This window comes from Prionailurus bengalensis, chromosome E3 (genome assembly GCF_016509475.1).
Source record: "Prionailurus bengalensis isolate Pbe53 chromosome E3, Fcat_Pben_1.1_paternal_pri, whole genome shotgun sequence".
NCBI lineage: Eukaryota > Metazoa > Chordata > Mammalia > Carnivora > Felidae > Prionailurus > Prionailurus bengalensis.
In genome coordinates, this window is record NC_057357.1 from 29,668,831 (window position 1) to 29,695,680 (window position 26,850).

Consider the following 26,850-nt stretch of genomic DNA (forward strand, 5'->3'; position numbering starts at 1 on the left):
AGTAGTGAAAACATATGGTATCTTTCTCTGCCTGACTTATTCCACTTAGCATAATACCCTCCAGTTCCATCCACGTTGCTGCAAATGGCAGATTTCATTCTTTCTCATTGCCAAGTGGCATTCCATTGTGTATATAAACCACATCTTCTTTATCCATTCATTAGTTGATGGGCATTTGGCTCTTTCCATAATTTGGCTGTTGTTGAGAGTGCTGCTATAAACATTGGGGTACAAGTGCCCCTGTGCATCAGCACTCCTGTATCCCTTGGGTAAATCCCTAGTAGTACATTTGCTGGGTCGTCGGTTAGTTCTATTTTTAGTTTTTTTGAGGAACCTCCATGCTGTTTTCCAGAGCGGCCGCACCAGTTTGCATTCCCACCAACAGTGCTAGAGGGTTCCCCTTTCTCTACACCGCCGGCATCTGTAGTTTCTTGAGTTGTTAATTTTAGCCACTGTGACTGGTGTGAGGTGGTATATCAGTGTGGTTTTGATTTCTATTTCCCTGACGAGGAGTGACATTGAGCATCTTTTCTTGTGCCTGTTGGCCATCTGGATGTCTTCTTCGGGAAAGTGTCTATTCATGTCTCCTGCCCATTTCTTCACTGGATTATTTGTTTTTCGGGTGTTGAGTTTGGTGAGCTCTTTATAGATTTTGGATACTAACCCTTTATCTTATATGTCATTTGCAAATATTTTTATCCATTCCATCAGTTGCCTTTCAGTTTTGTTTAGATTGTTTCTTTGCAGTGCAGAAGCTTTTTATCTTGATGAGGTTCCAATAGTTCATCTTTGCTTTTAATTCCCTTGCCTTCAGAGACGTGTCAAGCAAGAAATTGCTGCCGCTGAGGTCAGAGGTGTTATTGTCTGTTTTCTCCTCTAGGGTTTTGATGGTTTCCTGTCTCACATTTAGGTCTTTGATCCATTTTGAGTTTATTTTTGTGTATGGTGTAAGAACGTGGTCCAGGTTCATTCTTCTGCATGTCTCTGTCCAGTTTTCCCAGCACCATTTGCTAAAGAGACTGTCTTTTTTCCATTGGATAGTCTTTCCTGCTTTGTCAAAGATTAGTTGGCCATACGTTTGTGGGTCCATTTCTGGGTTCCCTATTCTGTTCCATGGATCCGAGTGTCCGTTTTTATGCCAATACCATACTGTCGTGATAATTACAGCTTTGTAATACAGCTTGAAGTCCAGGATTGTGATGCCTCCTGCTTTGGTTTTCTTTTTCAGTGTTACTTTGGCTATTCAAGGTCTCACTCTTTTAGCCTCAGCGCTTTGAAAAAATAATTTGGCCTAGTCGCCAGAGCATGCAACTCTTGATCTCGGGTCGTGAGTTTGAGCCCCACTTGGAGTGTAGAGATTCCTTTAAAAAATAAAATAAAATCCTTAAAAGATAATACCGTCTGTTGGAGAATTGCCCACTGCATGGAAGGAAGAACAAGGAACCAGGAATTGTGGGTCTTGAGTCCTCACCCGGTGACTAAGGCTTCCCCAGTCTCAGCTGTCAGCAGTGCTCATGCCTTGCTTTCCCAGTGTCGCTGTGAGGTTCAGGCGGGGTGACGTGCACCGATTATCACTGCCCCGGGAAGCCCGTCTTGAGAGCCGGAGCCAGAGCCTCGCTTGCAATCCAGGGCTCTCGTACACCAGCTCGGGCTTCAGCATGGACTTCTTAACCGAAGAGGTTCTGCATTTTCCTTCTCGGATGGACACAGGCTGCCAACAAGTATAAAAGCTGTGCTTCTTCCCTGCCCCTCTCCTGCCGCAGTCTTAGATTCACCTCCTGTCAAAGAACCGTGGTGGAACCCAGTTGCCAAAAACATGGCTAGGGCACAGGCCCTGCCCTCAGAGAGCACCGGGGCCTGTCGGGTAAGAGTGAGGAAAGAGCGGGCATCGAGGCCGGCAGCCGGCCACGCGAGGCTGCGGCTGACGGCCTGGACGGCACCCTAGCACGCTGGCACTTTCTCAGCAAGACTCGAGAAGGGCCTGGCTCTGGAGGGGAAGGAGGGACAGCAGAGGGTAAACCAGAGGCCGCCGCTGTCCAGGCTGGCCGGCTCACCGCCGTGACCTGTTCAGACAGCAGCGCACCTGTGTTTGGTCCCCCATTCCTGCCCTGGCCTCGGGCTGGGCCTGCTCTCTCTGATCGATGGAGGGGATGTCCGCTCACAAACACAGGAAGATGTTCAGAGTGACCGTTAGGGTCGAGTGTTGGTGTTTTGTTTTGAACTCCTTTCTCTAAAGACTTTAAAGTTTGGGTTCCAGTAGAATCCAAGAGAACAGCTGCCATGCTCTGTCTGGTAAACGGGGAGAGGTGGTCAAGCTGTTGTAAACCCAACCTGGTCAAAATCAGGTGGAACGTGAGAAAACTCGTGTTTACCACATTCATATTTAGATAAACGAGCAAACACAAAACAACATTTGGCGTCACCCTGGTGTGGGGTGACGACCCAAAATGACAGCACCGTGGTGCAGGGCCCTGAGCTGCGGTCGTGGGAGGAGGAGGGAGAGGACCTCTTCCAGTGTCTAACGTAGGCAGGCATGACGGTTAAAGCACACGCTGACGCCCAGGGAGTTGGGCTGCGTCTGCAGAGCGTCTTCGGCTGGTGGGTGAACGTACCGGCTTATCAGGCTTCTCTGTCAGGTACACAGAACTGTTGTGGAGAGACAGACTCTGATTCTCTTGAAAGACAGAGGTAGATGCCTGCATTAACCCTGAATGACCCCATCTGGGACCCTTGCAACGCCCATGGTGTCATGAAAAGAATGTAGGCTTTGGTTTGGATCCTAGCCCAAGCACTTTAGGTCCTTGGGCTAGTCCCTTGGTCTGAGCCTCACTTTCTTCATCTGTGTAATCAAGATAACGCTCACAGGATTCCCCATGCCTGGCGGAGGGAGCATCCAGTAAATTTCTCCTTCGCGGAGCGATTAGACTAGTAAGAATAAAGCGTGAGACATTGAGAACTTAATGTCCGCTGCGGATGGCCGTTGCAGACGCCACACGCGGGGCTGATGGTACACCTTACCGACCTCAGCCGTCAGGTGGCCAGGTGGCACTGATGTGCCTGGCTTCCTGAGGAAGTTTGGAGATGCGGCACCGCCGTGTCACTGAGGACATTGAACCTGGAGAGACTCTCACCTTGTCTTTGAGACACCTTCCAACTTGGAGCATCTGTCCTAGAAACGGCCCTTAGTACTTGGACAGGGTAAACTACAGAAAATCTGAAGAATTTGTTTGTTTCAGATGTAAGGAACATCTGTGAAACTGCCACTCAACCAGGGACCTAAACTGCTAATAAATTACATCTTTCTGTTGTTCCTCCCGGTCCCATCCTTCTGGTTCCCTGCCGGGGGCGACTGCTCTCCTGAAAACTGTGTTGATCATTTTCTTGCTTTTTTGTTCTCTGTCTCTCTGACCGTCTCTGTCTTTGTTTCTGTCTCTCTCTCTCTCACACACACACGCACACACACACACACACACACACACACACACACACACCCGCACACCTCCTGGGATATATTTTTTGTTTGTTTGATTTTTGTTTTAGAACACAATAAAGGTGTCATTCTGCAAATGAACTTCTAGGACTTGAATTTCTCATTCACTATTACATCCCTAAGATCCATCCATTTTATTATATGTTGTTGTAGTTCATTTGTGTTTACTGATACATAGTATTGCATTGTGGGAATATACCACAATTTGTCCATTCACCTGCTGATGGACATTTGGATTGTGCCTGCCTGCCTGCCTGCCTGCCTTCCTCCCTCCCTCCCTCCCTCCCTCCCTTCCTCTTTGCCTCGCTGCCCCCCAGCTGTTACTAACCAGTGTGTTCTTTAAAAAAAAAGAATCCTTGTATTTACCTTGTAATACGTAGTATTTTATATTTAGGAGTGGAATTGTTGGGTCATAGGGTATGTGCATCATGGTCCACTTCAAATGAGAATGCTAAATTGTCTTCCATAGCGGTGGTACCAGTGGAGATCCTATTGCTCCACATCTTCCTCATCATTGCTCTTAGTCTTTTCTGTTTTTGCCAACAAAACAGGCACAAAGTGAGATCTTACTGTGCTCATAATTGACTTTGCCTAAGCTTGAGCATCTCTTTAAATGATTATTGGCTTTCTGTGCTTCCTTTTCTGTGAAAGGACTGTGCGTGCTTTTCATGTCTTTTGCCCATTTTTGTGTTGGGTGTTTTCTTTCTGATTTGTAGGTGTTTTTACGTATTCTGGTGCTAAACCTTCACCAGTTCCACGCATTACCAACATCTTCTCCCGGTTTGTGGATTGGCTTTGCTCTCTAAAGTGTCTGCTGATGGACAGGTTTTTATTTAATGTAGTCCTACTAACTGACCTATTTTAATGCTTAACGTTATTTGTGTCTTCATAAATTCTTTCCTACTTCAAGCTCAGAAAAGATATGCACTTATATTTTCTTTTCAAGTTTTCAAAGTTTGCTTTTGACATTTCATTTCTTCATCCATCTGGAGTTGATTTCTCAGCGTGATGTGACTAAGAATCCAATTTCGTTTTTTTTTCCTATGGATAAACAATTTTTCCAACTTTTCCTTTCCCACATTTTCTGTCATGCTGTCTCTGTCAAAAATCAAAGTTTCAAAGATGCATCAGTCTGTTTCTAGGCTCTTCTGTACCCTTGGTCAGTTTGTTGATCTCTGTACCATTTATACACCATCTTAGTTACTTTGGCTTAAAGGAAGCTTTTGTAGCTAGCAAGGCAAGTCCCCCTTCCTTATTCTTCTTCAGAAATGTCTGGGCCATTGTTGGCCCATTTGTTCTTCTGTTTAACTTTTGGAATCAACCTTTCCAGTTCCACAGAATAATTGGGGTATAATTTTTGTAGAGTAAAAATACCCTCTTTGTTGCGCAGCTCTGTGTTTCAGCAAATGCATATAGCCCTGTAACCACCACCGCAATCAAGATATGACTGTTCCATCGCCCCCCAAAATTCCCTCATCCCCTTTGTACTTCACCTCCTCCCCCAGTCCCTGACTAACCCTGTTCTGTTTTCTATTGATATTTGTTTTTAATTTCATTTTTCATTTTTTCGATCTTTTATTAAAATGTGGAATTAAGTCTATAGATCAAGTTAGGAAGGAATCTATATCTTAAGTCACCTGATCCATAATCTTAACGTATCCACCAACTTCGTTGGAGAGGCTTTGCGTGACAGTAATAGAAAGTTCTTAAATTTTTAGGGAAAAATCTAAACATTCTTTAAAACCCCTAGTAAAGGAAGCATTTTAGAAGACAACCATCAATCTAAATAACCACATAAGTACATACAAATATATGGCAGACACATGGTGGTATCACCTAAAAAAGTCATGTTTTGGTTCCACACCAGCTTTGTCACTTGCCTACAAGACCTTAGGCCAGCAGCCTGGCTTCCCTGATGTCAGTCTCTGTCCCTGGGTGGTGACTAGAGCATCCCTTCCCTGCGGGGTCCCCGTGAAGATGAAATGCTGTAATGCGTCCCGGGTGTCAGGAGATGAGCGGTCCTGGCCCGGGGAAGCTGTGGTGGGCGGGGCTGCCCTGGCTCCCCTCCAAGGAGGCGGGGAGGGCCATCGGCATGCACGCTTCCCCAGAGGCTCTAACCAAGTGGCACCACCAAAAGGTGGCCTTGAATCATTTCCCTGACAAATTTGGAAAAGGTTAGTATTACCGCGCGGCTCGCTACATGCTGCTGCTGACAGGCGAGCTGGAACCACTGGAGGACACAGCTGACAGCCAATTCATTTTGCTGATTCATCCGTTCGAGGAGGGGTGGCTGTGAGCCAGAGCTTGGCTTCCAGATGAAAGGCCGCGAGCTCTGGAGCTGCTGGGACGTGAAGGAATGCTGGTAAATGACTGCCATGTGAAGGCCAGCGGTGAAAAGTGGCTTGTTATTTGTTTCCCCTTTTAAGTGATCCCCATTCCACATGTTCTCGGGTAAATTCCCCACCGTGGTCAGGGGCTTGTTTGTAACATTTGTCCGTGGGGCTGCGCGCTGGATTATTGGAAACGACCAGATACTGTTAAATAGATCATCTTGGCTCCTTTATGACCCTATCATCACCTTTGCTTTCATGGGGAATATTGACTCAAGCCTACTCTTTTACTTGGGAGTCCAAATGAAACTCGAGAGAGGAATCATTGCAGATGTCATCCCTTTGGGGCAGGCTCGCAAAATAAACCTGCTGGAAGAAGGAATGGAACTTAAGACAAGGAAATTCGGGAGCTGCTCATTGGCCGACCATCAGGACCGAACAGTGATGATAGAATCTTTGGGTTCTCGTCATAGATCACGCTGAAAGTTTAACCCGTGTCAGTAAGGTAGTCTTACGCTTCCAGTGAAATCCCCTCCACGTGACGTTTGCATGTGACAGGATAAGCTTCAGAGAGTGGAAATTGTGTCTCGTTCTCCCGAACATCTGACACGGTCCCCGGGACAGCGAGCAGTGGCCAGGTGGGAAGCATGGGTGGTTGATGTGTATTGGATGTATAAATGGTCGGGTGGTTAAGTGAGCGGAGAAAGTCAGAAATGCAGTCCACTGAAAGCAGCAGAAGTAGCTGTCCCACGGAGTAAGGTTTTCGAGAAAGGATCCCGTTTTCTGTGGTTCTGTGCTCAGAGTGACTTTGGCCGGTAGTGCGTCTCCAAAACTGGATGCTTCTTCTGTTTATCTTCTTGCGAGTGAGTCAGGGCACGCCGCCTTGAGCACACATCTCAGCAACTCACTCTCCTTCTCTGGGAGACTCGCTGTAATAGGGAAGTTCGGTAATACTCTGAGGGTCCTCCCTTCCACCTTTTCTCCTCTTTAACTCTAGAGTGATTATTTGAAAAGTTACAGCAAACTTCTTAGTAAAAATACGTGTTTTTCTTCAAGAGTGGAGTTGGTTTTTTTTTTTCCTTTCTTTCTTGTTTTGTTGTTATGTTTTGCTCCTCAGATGGCTAAACATTTTAGGGCATGACATTCTGTAAACCACTGCTGTGCTTAGAAGTTTTAGGCAAATCTGGCCCACTTAGAGCGAAGGTGAGAAGCGTTAGGTGTCAGATATGTGGAGCCTCTGCCTCTCGTACAGTTGTCTTTCCCTCTGATTTAAGGTCCCCGATGTCCTGGAGTCCCCTGTCTGGTTCTGATGTGCTCACGGGCCGTGCGTGCTTGTCACTGCCGTGCATTTGTTTGCGTGTTATTTAGTGAGAACTACTCCGCACCCAGGACGTTGCCAGGAGTGGGGACACGGACCCTCTTGTAGACATCATGGTGCTTTTGCAGCTGTCCAGGTAGAAGGTCTGCCCTTAACGGCCCCTGCCGGCATGGCCGGGCTCTCGCCGTCTCACCGCCGCTGTGGGCAGTCACTGTTGGTGGTGACCGTGGGCTCGGAGAGTCTATGCGCAAGCTGCAGAAGCCAGAACCAGCAAAATGGCCACCCGGCCACCAACAGGTCTTCCCCGGGTCGTCGGTCCCACGCTCCCAGAGCGTTCTGTCCACCAGCGTCTGAAGAGCAGGCAGCGAAGACTGTAAGAAAACTGACCTGGCCTTAGTGAAATGTCAGCACTAAGGAGGGAATGAGTTCCAGCTTCCAAGCGCTCCCGCCAGCCAGAGGCACATTGCAGAGAATTAGCAGTCTTTCGGTGTGGAAGGAGGAGAGGCGTGCTTGTGGGGATATCTTGAATTTGCACAGTTGAAAGTGACGTGCAGAGTGACAAGAAGGGCCCTGGCCTTCGGGTCCAGGCAGCCTGGTGTTGCTTCCCAGCGCTGCCACCAGCCCGCCGTGTGGCCTGTGGCAGCCACCCAACGTCTGTGCCTCGCTTGCAAATGTGTTGTGAGGTTAGACATCTCGTATGGAAGGCACTGGGCACAGACATAGGGTAGACCTTCCATATCGGACACGGTGGTCTCAGCTCTGCTGTCAATATTGCTTTCATTTTCATTTTCACTTTCTAACAAGGAGGAGTTTACAGTTTTCCCTTAGTGGGTTTTTTTTTCTCCCATTTTCTTACTCTGAAAATGAGTAATTTTCAAGCCAGTAATGTTACCTGCAAATGCACTTTACTTATCTCATAATGGTTCTTTATAGTTTACAGAGCACTTGCACAGAATCACAAAGATTGGGGTATGACGGCTCTCTTTTCTCCCAATGAGAAAACAGATTTGAAGAGCCTGTGGGACATTCCCGAGGCCACCTGGCTTCTAAATGGCACAGCTGGGGTCAGAACTCAGACCTGAATCCCTGGTTTCTTTTACTACCTCTGGCCATCTTTTGAAAGTGACATCTCCAGGGCAAGGCCAGACATTTTTACATGGATTTTTTTAATTTTCCTCGTAGCCGTCAATACCAGCAAATACGCGGAAAGCTATCGGATCCAGACCTATGCTGACTATGTGGGAAAAAAACACGAGGAGAAGCAGATCAAGAGAAAGTGGACAGAAGATAGTTGGAAGGAGGTTGAGAGAAAGCGGTTAAACACTCAGTGCATATCCTATGCTCTGCAGAATCACTATCACCACGCCAATAGGTAAGAGTTCTCGGTGCTTGATTTAAACGGGCAGAGTTGTTCTAGCAATGGCTTTTCTTGTTCTCACAGGACTAGAAGTCATAATTCTGACTTGTGAGAAAGAGTGTTTTCTAACTCTCCACGTCATACCAGAAGTTATTGCCACCTTCATTCCTTCCGCGCCGTGTAGACCCAACTCCTGTGCTTAACACTCACACGGGCCCACTGAGGCAGACCGGATACGTGTTCTTCCCAATTGAGGGTGCGGCAGCTGGGGCTCTCTGACCTGCCCGCCAGTCCAGTGAGAGAACCAGGATCAGAGCTGAACCCCTTCCATGTCCAGTCTATGCCCCCTTCCTCCCCCCGGTCCACCATCGTGCCCCTGCCTGAGTGTCCGGCCTCCTTGCAGATCCCATGGAGACACTGAACCACATCCCTGCTGTAGAAAGAGAACTTGACTTACTTCCCCTCATGACCCATAACCCTTCCTTCAGAAGATACAGGCTGGTCACATGCTGTCTCTTAGTAGAAGGACAAAATACAGGTGTAGAAAACCAGGAGGGAAAGTTCATTACAGAAAACGATGAAGATTAGAAAAATGTGAACTTAAAGAAGAAAGTATGAGCCATAATCCCACCACCCAGAAACAATCACTGTTAATATTTTGGATTGCCCTCCATGTCTTTTTTCTTTTTGTTTCTTTCTTTATTTTTTAAGAGTGTGTGCGAGCAAGGGGGAGGGGCAGAGAGAGAGAGAGAGAGAGAGAGAGAGAGAGAGTGGGGCTGAGGGGCAGAGGGAGAGAGGGAGAGAATCTTAGGCAGCCTCCATGCCCAGTGCAGAGCCCAAAGCTGGGCTCGATCCCACAACCTTGGGATCATAACCCAACCTGAAATTGAGAGCCAGATGCTCAACCAACTGGGCCACCCAGGCCCCCTGATCCTTCATGCATTTTAAGTGGTTGTTTAGAGATTTTAAAAATTGAGATATAATTAATATATAATAAAATGCACAGGTCTAAGATGTTTATTTCAGAGTTTTTTTTTTTTAAGGAAAAGATTTTTTTTTTTTTAAGTTTATTTCTTTTTGAGAGAGACAGAAAGAGCACAAGCAAGGGTGGGACAGAGAGAGGGAGAGAGGGAACATCCCAAAATGGCTCCATGCTGTCAGCACAGAGTGTGACCCAGGGCCCCGTCCCATGAACCGTGAGATCATGACCTGAGCCAAACCGAGAGTCGAATGCTTAACCGACTAAGCCACCCAGGTGCCCCCTTCCTTTTTTTTTTTTTTAAACAGTTAATACTTTTAAAGAAAATAAGGGTCTAAAACATGATAAAAATGGCATACGTATACTCACAAAAATTCAGGCCTTCCTAGTTAAAGGTACAGTTAAGATTGTGGGGGCCCTTATGGTCGAGAGGAAGGACCCTCGCAGCTGCGTGCCTCACTTCTCTCAGCCTTAGCAAGTGGACTCCGAGACCCTGGGAGCGCTGTCACCACCGCTGAGCTTCTCCCGGGGGCTATTAGCAGTGCTGATAGAAATGGACGTTAGTTTCTCCAGCTGCTTGCATTGGTAAGGCACATGCTTCTTTTCTTTCCGGTGAGAGATTCAGTGTCCAGAATATTCAAGAAGTTTAGGTTGATAACTGGACAAAACTAGGGCTGAGATTCTGAGAAACTGGACCGGACATAAATTTGCTTGAGGGAGAGATTTGGTTGGGCAGCATGAAATCTGAATAAATAAATACAGGTTAGCATGGTGTCTGAAGAATCCTTCTTTACAGTAGATACTTAAACACTTAAAATCTCCCTAATAGGTATTTAGTCCCCATAAATAAACACTGATGCTCGAAAGATTCCTGAAAGGCAGGTGCTGTTACCATTCTCATTTTATCAAGAATGTTCTGTAATTAGAGAAAAAGGTTTTCCAAAGCCACTTTGTCCTCAAAGCCACTTTGTCCTCAAAGCCACCTTGCCCTTTCGAGATTTGGGTCGGTCTTATCTACAGATTATTTGCAATTTGGCATTTTTCACCTGTTGGGAAAAACCCTTTGGCTCGTCTCTTCTTTCTAGTCTTTTCTGTCTGTGAGACTCCACTGCGGCCTTCCTTGACAATGTAGTAGCTCCTGGGAATTCCTGCTTATGTAAGAAACGCTAAAGCATACATCAGAGTTACGGTTTTCAGATTCCACATGATTGTCGTCAAAAGTTAGGGCTTTCTCCAAGTGACCAAATGAGCTTATTACAGTAGGGAAAAGGAGGGGCTGCCCTTTAGAGACCAAGAATTCTGATTAACCTGACTGTATTCCAGGACCCATTGCTTTGTCACACTGCTGCTTGCACATTTACTTATAAATGTGGGACAGGTGTTTTCTCTGTTCCTACTGAAAAATGCCCTGGAGACAGCAGGAGCCATGGAGTGGTGAGGCCATGGAGAGGTGAGGCCATGGAGGGGCGAGGCCATGGAGGGGCGAGGCAGCTGACTCCCCAGGCAGCTAGCAGACAAGGGTTCTAGTTCAGGCTCTGCTGGTACCTTGGAAATGACATCGTTCACTCTTCCCTTTAGTAAATACCCTTCCAGAGCCCAGTATCTGCCTCTGTCTTCTCATCTTAAAAGAGGCATTTTGTTAAAGTCCATTTGGCTCTTAAATTCCAGATGTATTTACTATGTACAATGCGAGGAAGAAATGGACGCATGCTTTGGAGACCCTTTGACTTTCTCCTCAGGGAGCAAGTAGCTTCTTCTCAACCTGTGAATGAGAGTGCTGAAAATGCCCCTGGTTGGAGAAATTTTAGATAAGGAACATATAATAAAGACCAGGATGGGTGAACCAGTGTCACAAGCAGACCTACGAATGCCTTTTACTACAATGAAATCGTAAACGACGGTGCACCAAATGCAGAAAAGATCCTTGACCATTTCAGTGGGCACTGCCTTTTAACCTTCTCCCTGCCGCCGGTACCTACTCTAGAATTTCTCAGAAGCTCTTCTCCTTGTGATCCAGGATGATCAGAAACCACTAGCCCGTGGTGCATGCGACTGGGTCTCAGCCCTTTTTGTCCTCTGTGTCTTGGTCCTTTGCTTACACGTTCATTGCCTTCCCGCTTCTGTGACTTAGAGGGGTGGCCTCTCGCCTTCAGGCCCCCCGCACCCCTCCCACTGTCTCAGAATGTCTCTGTAACCGAGCGCCACCCATTTTACCCTGGTGGCAGCTCACTCTCAGAGACTGGGCAGTGCATCTGCAAGCTCCTTGTTGACCATCGCTTGCTTCTTTTTTCTTGCCCTGGCTCCATTGGTCCACGGCAGAGATCTTCGTTCGGCTTCTTCTTCTTCTTCTTTTTTTTTTTTAATTAAAAAAAAAAATGGAAGTAGGGACACCTGCGTGGCTTAGTAGGTTAAGCATCCAACTTCAGCTCAGGTCATGATCTCACGGTTCATGGGTTCGAACCCCACGCCAAGCTCTGTGCTGGCAGCTCGGAGCCTGGAGCCTGCTTCGGATTCTGTGTCTCCCTCTCCCTCTCTCTCTGTCTCTCTCTCTCTCTGTCTCTCTCTCTCTCTCTCTGCTCCTCCCCCGCTCATGCTCCATCTCTCTCTCAAAAAAATAAACATTAAAAAAAATGGAAGTGTAGTTGCCATATGATATTATATTAGTCTCAGGTGTACAATACAGTGATTCAGTACATGACTGTATCCATGACTCAGTGCTCATCATGATAAGTGTAGTCACCATACAGCGTTATTACAGTGCTGTTATCTGTATTCCTTTCGCTGTGCCTTACACCCCCGTGACTGGTTTGTAACTAGAAGATCGCACCCCTTAATCCCTTTCCCCTGTTTCGCCCATTCCCCCACCCCCACCCCCACCCCCACCCCCCTCTGGCAACCACTAGTTCCTTCCGTTCAGCTTTAACTGCTGCTGCTTCTCCTGGAGGAGATGCCATTGTTTTCCTTCTTGTCTGCTTCTGGGTTCTGTACTTTAGGAACAGACGTGACATCCAAATGACGTTTCCCCAGTTTGCATGTTCCCTTGGATAGACCTTACACTTCCTGAAAGGGCTCCTGAAGTTTTCTCGGCTAGCCACCTCGCAACCCTTCCTGTATTTGGGAAGGGCGGGTGTCGGCAGATTCAGTGTCGAGCCTGTGGGTTGGGTACGTTTGAGCAGAGATGATGTTTCTCATGACACTTTTTAAACCATTGAAATGATAAACGCACATAATCTTTAAAGATTTGCCTAGGACAGGAGTATATAAAATGCAAGAGGAGTGAATCGTTGTTCCTCCCTCCCCGCCTCTTCTTCCCAGTGCCTGCTACTCTTCCATTTTCTTTCTTTCTCTTTTTTAGTTTATTTCTTTATTTTGAGAGAGAGAAAGAGAGAGAGAGAGAGAGAGCCAGCGTGGGGGAGGGGCATAGAGAGGGAGACAAAGAGAATCCCAAGCAGGCTTTGTGCTGTCACCACTGAGCCTGACGCAGGGCTCGCATTCACGAACTGCAAGATTGTGACCTGAGCTGAGATCAAGAGTTGGACGCTTCACTGATGGAGCCATCCAGGTGCCCCTTTTCCCTTTTCTTTCGGTGGTTTCCGCTCTACCTCTCTTACTGACTTTGACCAATATACTTTGCTCAGTTCTATAAAAGACAAATTTAGCGTGTGCATATTACCTTCCATCTCTCTGTTTCTCTTGTCCCCAGGGTTCGTTATATTATTTATACTGTTCACTACTTTTTTGTGTCTCTACTTTTGTGCTCTTTTGAGAAGTGGATTTTAAGAGATGGCAACAGGCATACGTCCTGTTTATATTATGATTATGTAAATGCAATTCTCTGAAGGAAAAATGTTGCAGCAGGGCCCACGGGGAAGAAAGTGTATTGCTGTGTCATAAAACTTTGCTGTCCAACCAAGAATCTTCTAAATATCCCAGGCTTTTTTGTGTAGATATTTTTGAGAGAAGCAGTTTCCTTTTGCTTGAGTGATTTTGATTTTTTTTTTTTTTGCATATATAGTGTATGGTTAGTAAACCCTATGAAAATGTGTCTGTTTCACCTTCATAATTGATAATGTTGCTGGATAGAGAATTCTAGATCATAAAATTTTATCCTCTCAGAACTATAAATACATTGCTCTTCCCACTGTAATCAATAATCTGCTTTCCTGTTTTCCTTCAAGGCAGGTGCCACGTTTTCTGTGTCTTTTTATCTCTCGCACCTACCCTAGAGTCTGACCCAGAGTTACATTCGCAGACGTTTTTGTGAATTAATGGATGAATAAGTACTGGAGTGTCTGTTTCCTCAGTGTGGGCTCTGGGCTAGGTCATGTTTTCGCTCTTGTGATGCTCACAAGAAGCATCATGAGGGAGGTGAGGTCTGTCCCCCTCTCCCAGAGGCTCAGGGAAATTAAACAGCTCTTGGCAAAGATGTGGGTTTGATACCAGGATTATCTACAGAGCCCTGTTCTTTCCACCATGTCCCTCCCCGCCCCCCTACATCTTCCCAGATCTGGTAGATCCAGTCCTGTCCTCAAGGGAAGAAAGGACTCAAATGATTGCCTCTAGGTACGTGCCACATAGGGGACAATTGTCTTGACTGTAGTCCCCACACCAGCAAAGAAAACATCTTAAGAGCTTGTATCTTTTCATTTAAAAGCAATATCCTGGGAAGCACAAGAGAGGCCCTTTTGGATTTCTGCTTAGAAGAATCCCAAAGCTTTCGTTACAGAAAAATCTCAAACATAAACAAAAGTAGTAAAAATAATATAAGAAAGTCTTAGCGTGCTATCACAGAGTGTCAACAGTTAGTGTGTGGACGGTCCTGTTTTAATTAATACTCTTTCTCTCCTTCTCCCTTCTGGTCATTTTGAAACAAATCACAGACTATTGTTTCAGCCATAGGTCTATGTAAGCGTGTATCTAAAAGATAGGCAGTCACTTAAAAACAGAACTACATTGCTAGTAACAACAAAAAAATTAACAATGACTCCCAAATATCAGAGAGCCGGTGTTCAAATTTCCTGCTCACTGATTATTTTATTTTTATTTTTTTAACTTTTAATTTTTTAATTTTTAAATTTAAAAAGTTTTATATTTATTTTTGAGACACAGAGAGATACTGAGCATGAGCAGGGAAGGGGTGTGGAGAGAGGGAGACACAGACATCGAAGCAGGCTCTAGGCTCTGAGCTGTCAGCACAGAGCCGGAAGTGGGGCTCAAACTCGTGAGTTGTGAGATCATGACCTGAGCCGAAGTCAGACACTTAACCGACTGAGCCACCCAAGTGCCCTACAGATTTTTTTTTAACAATTGTTTTGTTTGAGCTCTAGTTTCCAAATAATTTGTGTATTACATTTGGATGATATGTCTCATCTTCTCTCAATTTAGAATCCCCTCTGTGGATTCTCCCCCAACCCCCAGTGTGCTTAAGAAGGTAGGTTGTGGGGCGCCTGGGTGGCGCAGTCGGTTAAGCGTCCGACTTCAGCCAGGTCACGATCTCGCGGTCTGTGAGTTCGAGCCCCGCGTCGGGCTCTGGGCTGATGGCTCAGAGCCTGGAGCCTGTTTCCGATTCTGTGTCTCCCTCTCTCTCTGCCCCTCCCCCGTTCATGCTCTGTCTCTCTCTGTCCCAAAAATAAATAAACGTTGAAAAAAAAAAAAAAAGAAGGTAGGTTGTTAGCTCTGTAGAATTTCCCACATTCTGGTATATTCTTTTAAGTTTAACACATCCCCTGACTACTGTATTTGAAATGAACTGGTAGTGAGATTTACAAACTTGATCAGATTCAGGACTGAACTCATGGCAAGAATATTTCATAGGTGGTGATGAATTTTTCCTATAACATCACATTGGGTGGCACCAACTGTCTACTTGTCTGTCTTTTTGTGATAAGATTGATCAGGTGGCTTCAGATGTTGCCATCCTGGTCCATCCAGTGTAAAGTTCCCTATAAGCTTTTTACCTGATGGTTTTACTGACCATTAATGATCAAAGGCTACATTCATTATTTCATTAAGGATGCAAATGGTAATATTCTAGTTTACTTCATTTCTTATCCCAAATGCTCTTACTAAATTAAAAAATTTCTGGGGTGCCTAGGTGGCTTAGTCCAGTAAGCATCTGACTCTTGATTTTGGCTCAGGTCATGATCTCAGGGTTGTGAGATCGAGCCCCTGCATCGGGCTCCGTGCTGCTCATGGAGCCTGCTTAAGATTCTCTCTCCCTCTGCCCCTCCCCTGCTCACTCACTCACTCTCTCTCTCTCTCAAAATAAAATAAAAAATTTCTTCTCATCATCTCTTTGGTTACCTGGAGATACAGTTCATATAGGAAAAGCAGAATAAATTGTTTAATCTCCCCCCCCCCCAAAACACCTTGTAAAAACCAGTTTTCAGGATAATTATTTGGTTTCCTGTCACCTTCTAACAGTGGGCAATGAGATTTTGTTTTATTTGTTTGAATCATGAGGTTTCTAAAATACATATGTTTTATGTATTTTAGTGCATTACAGTTGCTGTTTTTTTTCTTAATGTTTATTTAATTTTGAGAGAGAGAAAGAGAAAGTGAGCATGTAAGCAGGGGAGAGGCAGAAAGAGAGGAAGACAGAGAATCCCAAGCAGGCTTCTCGCTGTCAGCACTAGCCTGATGCGGGGCTCGAACTCAGGAACTGTGATATGACCTGAGCTGAAATCAAAAGTCAGAGGCTTAACCGACTGAGCCACCCAGGTGCCCCACTGTTGCTGTTCTTTTCGATGCTCTAATTATCTCGTTTCTGAGCACTGGAAACAATTTTGAGTCGTCTCTTGAGTCTTCTGGTACAATCCCAGTAGCCTTTAATAGCCTCTTTCACTGCTAGTATTTTTTATCCCGGGCTCCTCTGTGTATTTCCTACCTTATGTTTAGAATCAGCCATTTCTCCAAGGGGCCTGTTCCTTTTGATGGAAAATGGTATTTAGAAACCGTAATCTGGGTTCTCAGGGTGTTTATTGATATTGGATTCATTGTTGTTTATAGCCGTTTTGAATTAAAAGGGCTAACAAGGAAGTCTTCCTTCTTTCTTTCCTTTTTCTTTTAAAAATTATTTTATACTGTTATTTCCAATTCCAGTTAGACCCCAGGACTTCTTTAACTTTTTAAGATTTTGTTTCTTTTTTCTTTTTCTTTTTTTTTTTTTAATTTTTTTTTTCAACGTTTTTATTTTATTTTTGGGACAGAGAGAGACAGAGCATGAACGGGGGAGGGGCAGAGAGAGAGGGAGACACAGAATCGGAAGCAGGCTCCAGGCTCTGAGCCATCAGCCCAGAGCCTGACGCGGGGCTCGAACTCACGGACCGCAAGATCGTGACCTGGCTGAAGTCGGACGCTTAACCGACTGCGCCACCCAGGCGCCCCTCTTTTTTCTTTTTTAAATTTTATTTAAATCCAAGTTAGTTAACATAGAATGTAATAATGGTTTCAGGAGTTTTTTGTTGTTTTTTTTTTTTCTTATGTTGACCGTTATGGTTCTCAGTGATATTAAAGTAGTTTTTTTTATTTGCTTTATACTACTATATATAATAATTTCAGAATAACTATAACAGTACCATTACAAGTAATATAATTACTGAAAATAATTTTTTTGCAGTAATTTTTTCCCCCTAGAGTGTATCTGACTAGAGATGAACAAACCACCTTATTTTGAAGTCACTTGAGATAATTCCTTTGTGTGGTTAATCTGCCAACTCAATAAACACTTATGTTTGTTTCATTTCTAACTTTAGGGATTGCCTTTTTTCAAATCAGTTTTGCCTTATAAGTATGCAGAACATTTATGTGGTTCCAGAGTCAGATCTCCTCAGCTCTTCTCCCTGCCTTCCCCGGCTGGTTTTCTCCCTCCCTCGTGGCGACCAGTTTTGTTAGTTTTTAGTATATTCTTCTATTTTACAAATGTATTAAGCAACTTCATATATAAACCCTCACCTTCTGCTAGGTAGACGGGAATGGACCGTATGGACTTTTCTCTACCTTCCGTTCTTTATTTAGCCATGTGTCTTGGAGGTCCCTGTTACCCTGCTTTAGGTGAAATGAGATTCTTTGCACTGCAGATGGCTTTAGTGTTCTTGAGCCTCCATAACAGAACATCCCACACAGCTAAGTCTGGTGTGTGTTCCTGGTTCATGGGATCAACCTCATGGTGAAATTCACGAAGACTGTATGTCAGATGTTTGTGAAAAGTGAATCCATGACCTGTGCTCCTTTTGAGAGGCGTCATTCTTCATTTCCCTTTTCTCACCTTCCCATCTCTTCCTCTGTCCCGTCAGTGTGAAGGTGTAAAACTCACCGACACCATGCCTGCTTTTGGAATATCTTTGGACCTAAGTGAAAAGCAAGAAAATGTTCATATATATTTGTTTTTTAAGCAGATGCTTCATTCCAGGCACTGTGCTAGATGCTTTACATCTTTTAAAAAAATCTGTTTACCAACTCAGTGAAACCCTTGGTGATATTTTTAATTTATGTATGAGAAAGTTGAGCCTCAGAGAAGCTGAATAATTTAGCTGAAGTGACACACAATTCTTACTTACAGTGCATTACGTTGCCTCTTAGGAACATAGCACATCTACACCTGTGAGCCTGCATGTTTGAGAGAGATACGGTCTCATTTTAATAAATTATGTTTTCTTAAGAAAACAAAACAAAACAAAACAAAAAAACCTGTGTTAAACCCTAAGTCTGAAACCTCTGAATTTCAACCTTACTTCTTTGGGGAGTGGATTTAGATGTCTAGTCATCATCTACATCATCAATGTAAAATTGTTACCTTAAAAATAATTTTTCTTAATTTTTTTTTTTTTTTTTGAGAGAGAGAGAGAGAGCATGCGATCGTAGGCAGGGGAGAGGGAGAGAGAGAATCCCAGCAGCTCCATACTATGTGTGGCTCAAACTCACGAACTGTGAAATCATGACCTGAGCTAAAATCAAGAGCCAGTCGCTTGGGTTGCCCGGGTGGCTCAGTTGGTTAAACCTCCAACTTCAGCTCAGATCATGATCTCACGGTTCATGGGTTTGAACCCCTCGTCAGGCTCTGTGCTGACAGCTTGGAGCCTGGAGCCTGCTTTGGATTCTGTGTGTGTGTGTGTGTGTGTGTGTGTGTGTGTGTGTATGTGTATATTTCTGCCCCTGCCCAACTTGCGCACATGCGCACAAGTACACACTCTGTCTTTCTCAAGAAAGAGTCAGACGCTTAACAGACTGAACCACCCACATGCCCCAGTTTTTAAAAAATTTTAAAAGAAACAGGAATGACCCTGTACAAGCCAATAAATATCAAAAATCCTGAAGTGTCATCCCCTGGTATGTTCAACACTCAGTAGAATCCAGTCTTGGGCTTCGATGGGTTGAGGGGTTGATTTTAAGTAGAGGAACTACAGCGAGGCCAGAGGAACATGACTTGGCGGTGAGAAAGGACAGACACGCATGGTGTGTTCAGCCTGGGACAGCCACTGGAGGGAAGGGCAGGAGGAACCATGGTTAAGATCCTGAGGTGCCTACGAGAAGAGCAGTGATTTCTCTGTCCTCACCCAGGGCTGAGGAAGAACCTGGGGGAGACTCAGGTGGCATTATTAGTGTGTGTCCTGCTTGCCTCCTAAGAAAACTCAGAGAGGGACATGCCTTGTTCCAGATCCTGGAGCTGGCGCTGCCATAGACGGAGCTTTTTCTGCTGCCTTCCTCTCCTCTCTGCTGATTTTGGCCAGGCCTAATTGTCTTCTGCGGGCTGTGCTACTTTCAGACTGCAAAGCTGGTGGAGACCTTTAACATCTGTTCTGAATGATTTTTTTGTAATAACTGAGGAAAAATGACCACGGCCCTCCACTCAGCCTTCCCGCTTCTTCCTTTCCACATCTGAGCAGTTGGAAGAAAGGATCAGTCTGGTCTCAAGGGGGTATTGTAAGATATTGGAATTAAACACGGAGCATAAAACTAGAGTCTGGTTAATATAAAATACAGAGTTTTAAAGTACGTAGTTACTAATAAAATGGAATGATTAACCATGCAAATTGGGTTTACCACAGAATGTCCCTAAGACATAAAACCTAGGAGGGGCGACTGGGTGGCTCTTTCAGTTAAGGGTCCAACTCAGTTTTGGCTCAGGTCATGATCTCACCATTCATGAGTTTGAGCCCCGTGTCGGGCTGTCTGCTGAAAGTGCAGAGCCTGCTTGGGATTTTCTCTCCCTCTCTGCCCCTCCCCCACTCAAAATAAATAAATAAACTTAAAAAGACATAAAACCTGAGAGATTTTAAGACAGGATGTAGGAGCAACTCTTAAGAAATATCCTTTGTCCCATCCACTGGCCAGCATTAGGGAGAAAGGAACTGATTTAGCTCGTCTCTCCCCTTCACCTTCTCTTGGGCCGGTAGATCAGGACACCACTGCTTTCTCTCGGAGGAGATACGTCCGTAGGATTCCTGAGAATCATATAAAAAGAGGCACAAGGAGATTGGATAAACAGAATGTGGTTGGTGCATACAGTGGAATATTAGTCAGCTTCACAGAGGAGGGTGAGTCTGACATGTGCCACAACATGGGTGAACCTTGAAGACCTAGCGTTCAGTGCAGGAAGTCCGTCTCGCAAAGACACATACTGTACGATTCCCCTCTGACGAGATAACCTGGAGTTGTCGCGTTCGTGGGCGTGAGGTGGAATAGTGACCACCATGGTGGGGGCGCGGGGGGGCAGAAGGAGTGAGGAGCTGGGCGTTAACAGGTGTAGAATTTCTGTTATGCGAGATGGAAAGAGTGTTAAGAGGTCAGTTGCGCGGCATTGCGGGCATACCTAACGGTACTGGCCTGCACGTTTCAAATGGTTGAGGTGGTAAATTTTGTTATGTGTATTTTATTTTATTTTATTTTATTTTATTTTATTTTATTATTTTTAATGTTTTATTTATTTTTGAGACAGAGAGACAGAGCATGAGCAGGGGAGGGGCAGAGAGAGAGGGAGGCACAGAATCCAAAGCACGCTCCAGGCTCTGAGCTGTCAGCACAGAGCCCCACGTGGGGCTCGAACTCACGGACTGTGAGGTCGTGACTTGAGCCGAAGTCGGATGCTTAACCGACTGAGCCGCCCAGGTGCCCCATGTTATGTGTATTTTAGAGCCTTTCTTTCTCGCGGTACCTGGGGAAGGGAGGGTGCTGATGACAGACCTAGAATACTTTAAAAATTTGAATAGAAAATTATGAATTTGATAGAAAAAGAGGGGATGAAGTCGTCTTTTTCAGTTACTGCTCATTTGTTTTATACTTTATTTAAATGTGTTTGTAGATGAAAAATTGTCAAGATAAGACGAGAAGTTGTTGAATTTGGTTGGAATACGCTGCTGAGATCTGGCCTTTCTTTTCTCGTCTGTTGTATGGGCTGTCGTGTGGCTGGCACCCAGATGGGTTGATTTGTAGATGAAGGTCTCCTGTAACAGATCTAGAGTACGAAGTGTCAACGCTGCAAAAACTGACAAGAGCAAAAAATGGAAAAGGCTTCTTTTCCTTCACAGTTGAAAGCAGAATGTCCTGTCAAGATTTTATGTTAAAGAACACGGAAGCTCAGTTGAATAGCATCTTGCGCTCACACGACTTCTGATGACTGGAAACGTGTTCATGTCTCATAATGGCAGCGGTGTTTGAGAATTGGTGTTTTCTTTCCATATGCTTGGTGTTATTTATTTGATCAACCATAATTAAAAGTAATTACCTGTGTTTCTAATAATGTGTTACATTCCTCATACTTATCTTCATGTAAGAGTATAATTTTTTTACATTTAAGTTTATTTTGAGAGAAAGAGAGAGAGACCATGAGTGGGGGGGAGGCAGAGAGAGAGAGGGGGAGAGAGAATCCCAAGCAGGCTCCCCACTGTCAGCACAATGCAAGGCTCTAACTCCCCAACCCTGAGATCATGACCTGAACCGAAACCAAGAGTCGGATGCTTCATCAACTGAGCCATCCAGGTGCCCCGATTATAATTTTTTTTAATGGTGCTAACAATTGAAATTGCCCTCGGCAGGCTTAGATAGGGCAGGGAAGTACTTGTTTTTATATGTCTGTTAACTAAAGAAAAACACATTTCCTGTTTCATTTCCGCAGATCAGTGCAGTTAGGATTATTTCTGTATTTCTTGTAGTACTTATAGCTGAAATAAAATATGAAATGTGAAAATTGTGTAGATGAATTTCGAAGTATAGACATTTTTCACATTTTTCTGGCAGTTCTTTTTTTGACACTGTATGCTTTTAAAAAATTCTGGGGGCGCCTGGGTGGCTCAGTCGGTTGAGCGACCGACTTTGGCTCAGGTCTTGATCTCACTGTTCGTGAGTTCGGACCCCGAATCGGGCTCTGTGCTGACGGCTCAGAGCCCGGAGCCCGCTTCGGATTCTGTGTCTCCCTCTCTCTCGCTGCCCCTCCCCCGCTCACACTCTGTCTCTCTCTGCCTCTCAAAAATAAAGAAAACTAATAAAAAAAAATTTTTCAATTCTGCTAGTCCATCCTAAGTCAGCAGAAGCAACAGGAGGTTTGTGTTCATTTGGCGAAGGTCAGCTGTGAGGCCCAGCTATAGTTGCTGTGGCCCAGCACCACGTTGGTCTTTGTGCTCATAGGCGCTTCCAGGTATAAATGCCGTCCACAGAGTTGATGGGCTCCGCTTTGTCCGTTCAAGGATCCCCGAAGCACAGATTCCGTTTCGCTCAGTCGCGCTGCTGGTAGTGCAGACGGCACGTGGATGCTTGCCAGATGGGAGCGTTCACAGCCTCCCTTTTGTGCCCCTTTTCCCAAATGCAGAAGAACAAAAATTTGCTGTATATTTTCGTATCTTCAGTCCCAAAGTAGAACTAATCGTAGAGTCTAAGTGATGGCTAAATGGATGTTTACTGTGCGTTTCTTGAAACTTTTCTGTGCATGTGAAGTTTTCATACTGCTGGGGAAAAAAACGGAACCGTGTCTTGTGGAAGCCTCGTGTACATTTCCAACAGGGTAGGGCGTTTGGGGAGGTTCTTGACGATCTGCAGGTTCCACGCACCCATGAGTCGACAGGTGGCAGTTGGCCGATGGCTTCACGCCCGCCGGGGAGGCTGCTGGACACCTTCCCTCCTCCCCCTTGCGGCCCGTACGACCTGCGCAGGCTGCTTGCGACTCCCTTCCGCTCCCCCTTCTCTCTGTCTCTGTCTCTCCTCCTTTCCTGATGGGTTGCGAGGGTTTGGACCCCCGGCTCTGAAGACTCACATCAGCATCATCTCCAAAAACATGCCCACCCATGCCCACCACACGACAGGGAGGGGACAGTGAAGGCACCGTCGTCCAGGTGTCTGCCACGTGCCAGGCACTGTAGCTTGGGCTCTTGTATTTCTTTTTCTTCCTTCGTCCTCGTCATAGCCTATTCCTTAACTGAAGAGACTGAGACTCACCAAAGTACGGGAATTTGTCCGGACTCCCAAAACCAGTAAATGACGGAACCCGGATCCGGGCCCTCATCGCTCTCATCCCAGATCCCATTTGTGCTCTTTCCAGAGTGTCTGCCCCCTCCTCATACACCCTTTTGTGATCCTTCTCTGCTGCCAGAAATGCCTTCTGAGATGCCGTCCAGGCCACCTGGGATCCTTGGGAATTCTCCGCCTTGGGGAAAAGCTACTGTTTATTTATACTGCGTTCCAGGACCTAACGTATGCCTGGTGGTCACTCAAAGAAAGGTTTAAGTAACTGAATGGATAAGAGAATTCATAACACCCTGGGAACATACCTTCTAACCTAGCGTCGTATTGGGGAAAGGTCCTGAAGACTACTTTTTCCCTTTTTTCTTTTTTTGAGGGAGAACATGCATGCCTGTATGTGCAGGAGTGGGAGGGGGAGGGGCAGTCGGAGAGGGAAAGCGAGTCTTAAGCACACTCCTTGCCCGGCACAGAGCCCAATGAGGGGCTCGATCTCACCACCATGAATCACGATCTGGGCCAAAATCAAGAATTGGCCGCTTACCTGACTGAGCCACCCAGATGCCCCTGCTTTTTCCTTTTTGAAAAATATAGGGGCGCCTGGGTGGCGCAGTCGGTTAAGCGTCCAACTTCAGCCAGGTCACGATCTCGCGGTCCGTGAGTTCGAGCCCCGCGTCAGGCTCTCGGCTGATGGCTCAGAACCTGGAGCCTGTTTCCGATTCTGTGTCTCCCTCTCTCTCTGCCCCTCCCCTGTTCATGCTCTGTCTCTCTCTGTCCCAAAAATAAATAAACGTTGAAAAAAAATTAAAAAAAAAAAAAGAAAAAGAAAAATATAGATCATACTAGGAATGCTTTCTTTGCTAAAAACAAGGCTGAAAGGAATGACATTCTTTTATAATTATACCATAATCCACTTTATTTTATCGTCTTGTTGTTTAGACTGAAAGAGCCGTATGAAGGTGGGTGTAGATTGACTGGATCCTTGGAATATCAGCTCTGCAGAAGATTGTTCACGTGTGCCTTATCATACTGTTTTAAGGGAACATAAAAGGCAGTTAATCTCATGCTACAGAAATCAGTGTTCAGGCCACCGTTTTCTGAGTATCCCATCAGTTGTCCTCGATTTGGTAAAAGAATCAGGGAATTCTTGGGAACGACCATGAGGTTGTCATCTTAGATGAATGGTTGTAAATTCTTGGAAGGGATTTGATTCTAGCGTGCTGCAGTCACAAATTACTCCAGAAGGGTCTTCAAAAACCGAACCAGGATGCAAGAAGCGTGTGGTTTCCTGATGTCAGAACAGCTTCCGGGAGGTCCTCTGTCCCGAAGGAGCAGAAATGATGTTGTCTTGTCCTGGTAAAGCCATTATACCCTGTTGATTCATCAAGTCAGATCGGTAGTGCTAATGAAGTCATCGCAGCATTAATTTGATTAAATATGTGATGTGAATGTCCATTCAGAATGGTGGAATTGATGGCTGTAGTGAAACTACTAGACTTTAGAGTGGCATTTTCCATGTGGTCAGTAGTGCTCTCTCTCTCTCTCTCTCTCTTTTTTTACTATGTTTCGTTGCCAGTGTCTCCCTCTCCGTTAGTTGAGACCATTTTGGCTGCAGTAAGCATGAGTGCCCATCCAGGGAGGAAGAGTTGGATCCTTCATGAATATGATATCCCACCTACCTACTTTCTTCTTCATCATTTGTGGAACAGTTTTCTTCCAAATTTGAGCCTGATGCTCACTTGACATGGGTTTTTTTTTCTTCTCAGGTTGGATTTGGTGGGTTTATAAGAAAAACTGGGGCACTGGGGTGGCTCTTTCAGTTAAGCGTCCAACTCTTGGTTTCTGCTCAGGTATGATTTCTTGATTTGTGAACTCGAGCCCCACATCCACACAGAGCCTGCTTGGGATTCTCTCTTTCCCTCTCTCTCTTCCCCTCCCCTGCTCTCTCTCTCAAGATAAATAAACTTTTAAAAAGTCAAGAGAAAAAACACCAGTTTCCAAGGAGATGGGATGTCTTAAAAAATATATAGGATTAAAATCCTGATGCTTTGAATTTCATTGTTGTTTGGGTAACTGGTTTTAATTTTTTTCTTAAGAGTCGTTTCTACTTGCAAATGCTCATAACTATGCAATCCTGTGTTACCACACTAATTCTGACGGATGGAAGTGTAGACTGAAGACTAGTCTACATTGCAGGACATTTGCAAAGAAATGAGATAGATTCTTTGAAGGACTCGGTCGCACCTGTAACTGTGTGAGCAAAAGTTTTACTTGATCACGCCGTACCGTCATGGAGCCGGAAGATGCTTGAAGGTGATCTCGTCCACTCTCCCTGGAGTTAGAGAGCAGAACTGGAGGCTCTGAAAAGCGGTGTCTTATTCGAAGTCTCAAAGGTAGTGGGTGTAGGAGAGCTGAGCATGCCCGTTTAACATGGACAAGTAAGGACCTACTACTGGTATGAAGGTTTTTCACAACGCCAAGTGCATCTTTGGGAAGTCCTTGGCTTTTTTCTCTTTCCGAATGTTTTCAGCGAAATACACGAACATTGTTTTTTAAAGCCAAGTAATAGAAAAATTTTATAATTAAAAGCAGCTGTCCCTGATGCCCTCCTCCTTTCCCTGAGGGCCAACCACTCTCCACTCTTTTCTTTTGATACTTACTTTTTTCAAGTAATGCAATTATTGCTGTGTCTTAGTTTTTCTGTTTATCCCTTGACTTAGAAAAATGGTAGGCTTGTCCAGTCATTTTTATGGTCCTAATAGTATGTGGAAAGACTGCCCGTAGTGGTTAAAGTTTTCCCGCCTCCCTGCATTGTCTGTTTCCTCAGAGTTGATTCTCTCTTTATGCTGGTCTGCTCTGGGTTTTGACTCTTGTGTTGAAGATTTTCTTCAAATATCTGACTCGTTTGGTTTCTTTAAGAATAAACTGAAAAGAGATAAGAAGCTGTGGGTGTGGAGGCTAATGTCATTGGTGTCTTTTCTCTGTGGAGCGATGAGGTGAGAAGCTGGCTTTGCAATTACATGTGTTTTCCCCGAGGCTTCCGATTTTCTTTACGGCTTGTGCTTTTTGTGATCTGCTTAAGCAACCCTCGCCCAAACCAGAGTCAGGAAGACTTTCTTATTTTTTTTTCTGTAAATTTTACAGTTTTTGGTTTTATGTTTAGGTAAGCGATCTATTTTGAGTTGATTTTTCTGTGTGGTGTAAGACACGGGCACAAGTTCGTTTTTTGCACATAGGTGTCCATTTGTCTTGGCAACACTGCCCTATGTTGAATTACTTTGACTTCTTTGTCAAAAGGTGTCTACATGTCTATCCTTTTACCAGCACCACACTGTCTTGATTACGACAGGTTTACAGGGAGTCTTAAAATCAGATAGTAAATCCTTCATCCTTGTTCTTCACTTTTCCACATAAAGTTTAGGGTCATTTTGTTGACTTCTCCTAAAAGCCTGCTAGGTGGGGTGCCTGGGTGGCTCGTTTAGTTGAGCATCCCAACTCTTGACTTCGGCTCGGGTCACGATCTCATAGTTGGTGAGCTCGAGCCCCACATCGGGCTCTGCACTGGACACTGTGGAGCCTGCTTGGGATACTCTCTCTCCCTCTCTCTTTGTCTCTCCCCCACTTGCGTGCATGCGTGCTCGCTCTCTCGCTCTCTCTCCCTCTCTCAAAAAATAAACTTAAAAAAAGCCTGCTAGAACTCTGATTGGGGTTATGTTGCATCTGTAGATCATTTTAGAGAGAATTCACATCTTAACTGTATTGAGCCTTCCAACTCATGAACGTGGTATATCTTTTCACGTGTTGAGGTTTTCTTTGATTTTTCTCATCAGTTTATTATAGTTTTCACCATACAGATTTTAAATATGCTTTATTACAGTTGTCCCTAAGTATTTTGCTTTTTGATGCTATTGTAAGTCATGTATTTTCAAG

The 26,850-nt window shown here is 45.0% G+C and overlaps 1 protein-coding gene across 3 annotated transcripts in view; it reads left to right on the plus strand.

Annotated features, from left to right (window-relative positions):
- Nucleotides 1-26,850, plus strand: part of PARN (poly(A)-specific ribonuclease) — a 168,295-nt gene that overhangs the window by 117,884 nt on the left and 23,561 nt on the right. For all 3 annotated transcript variants that reach the window (XM_043560491.1, XM_043560493.1, XM_043560492.1), the window contains one exon: nucleotides 8,321-8,510. In XM_043560491.1, coding sequence (XP_043416426.1) covers nucleotides 8,321-8,510 — 190 coding nt within the window. The remainder of the gene's footprint in view (nucleotides 1-8,320; nucleotides 8,511-26,850) is intronic.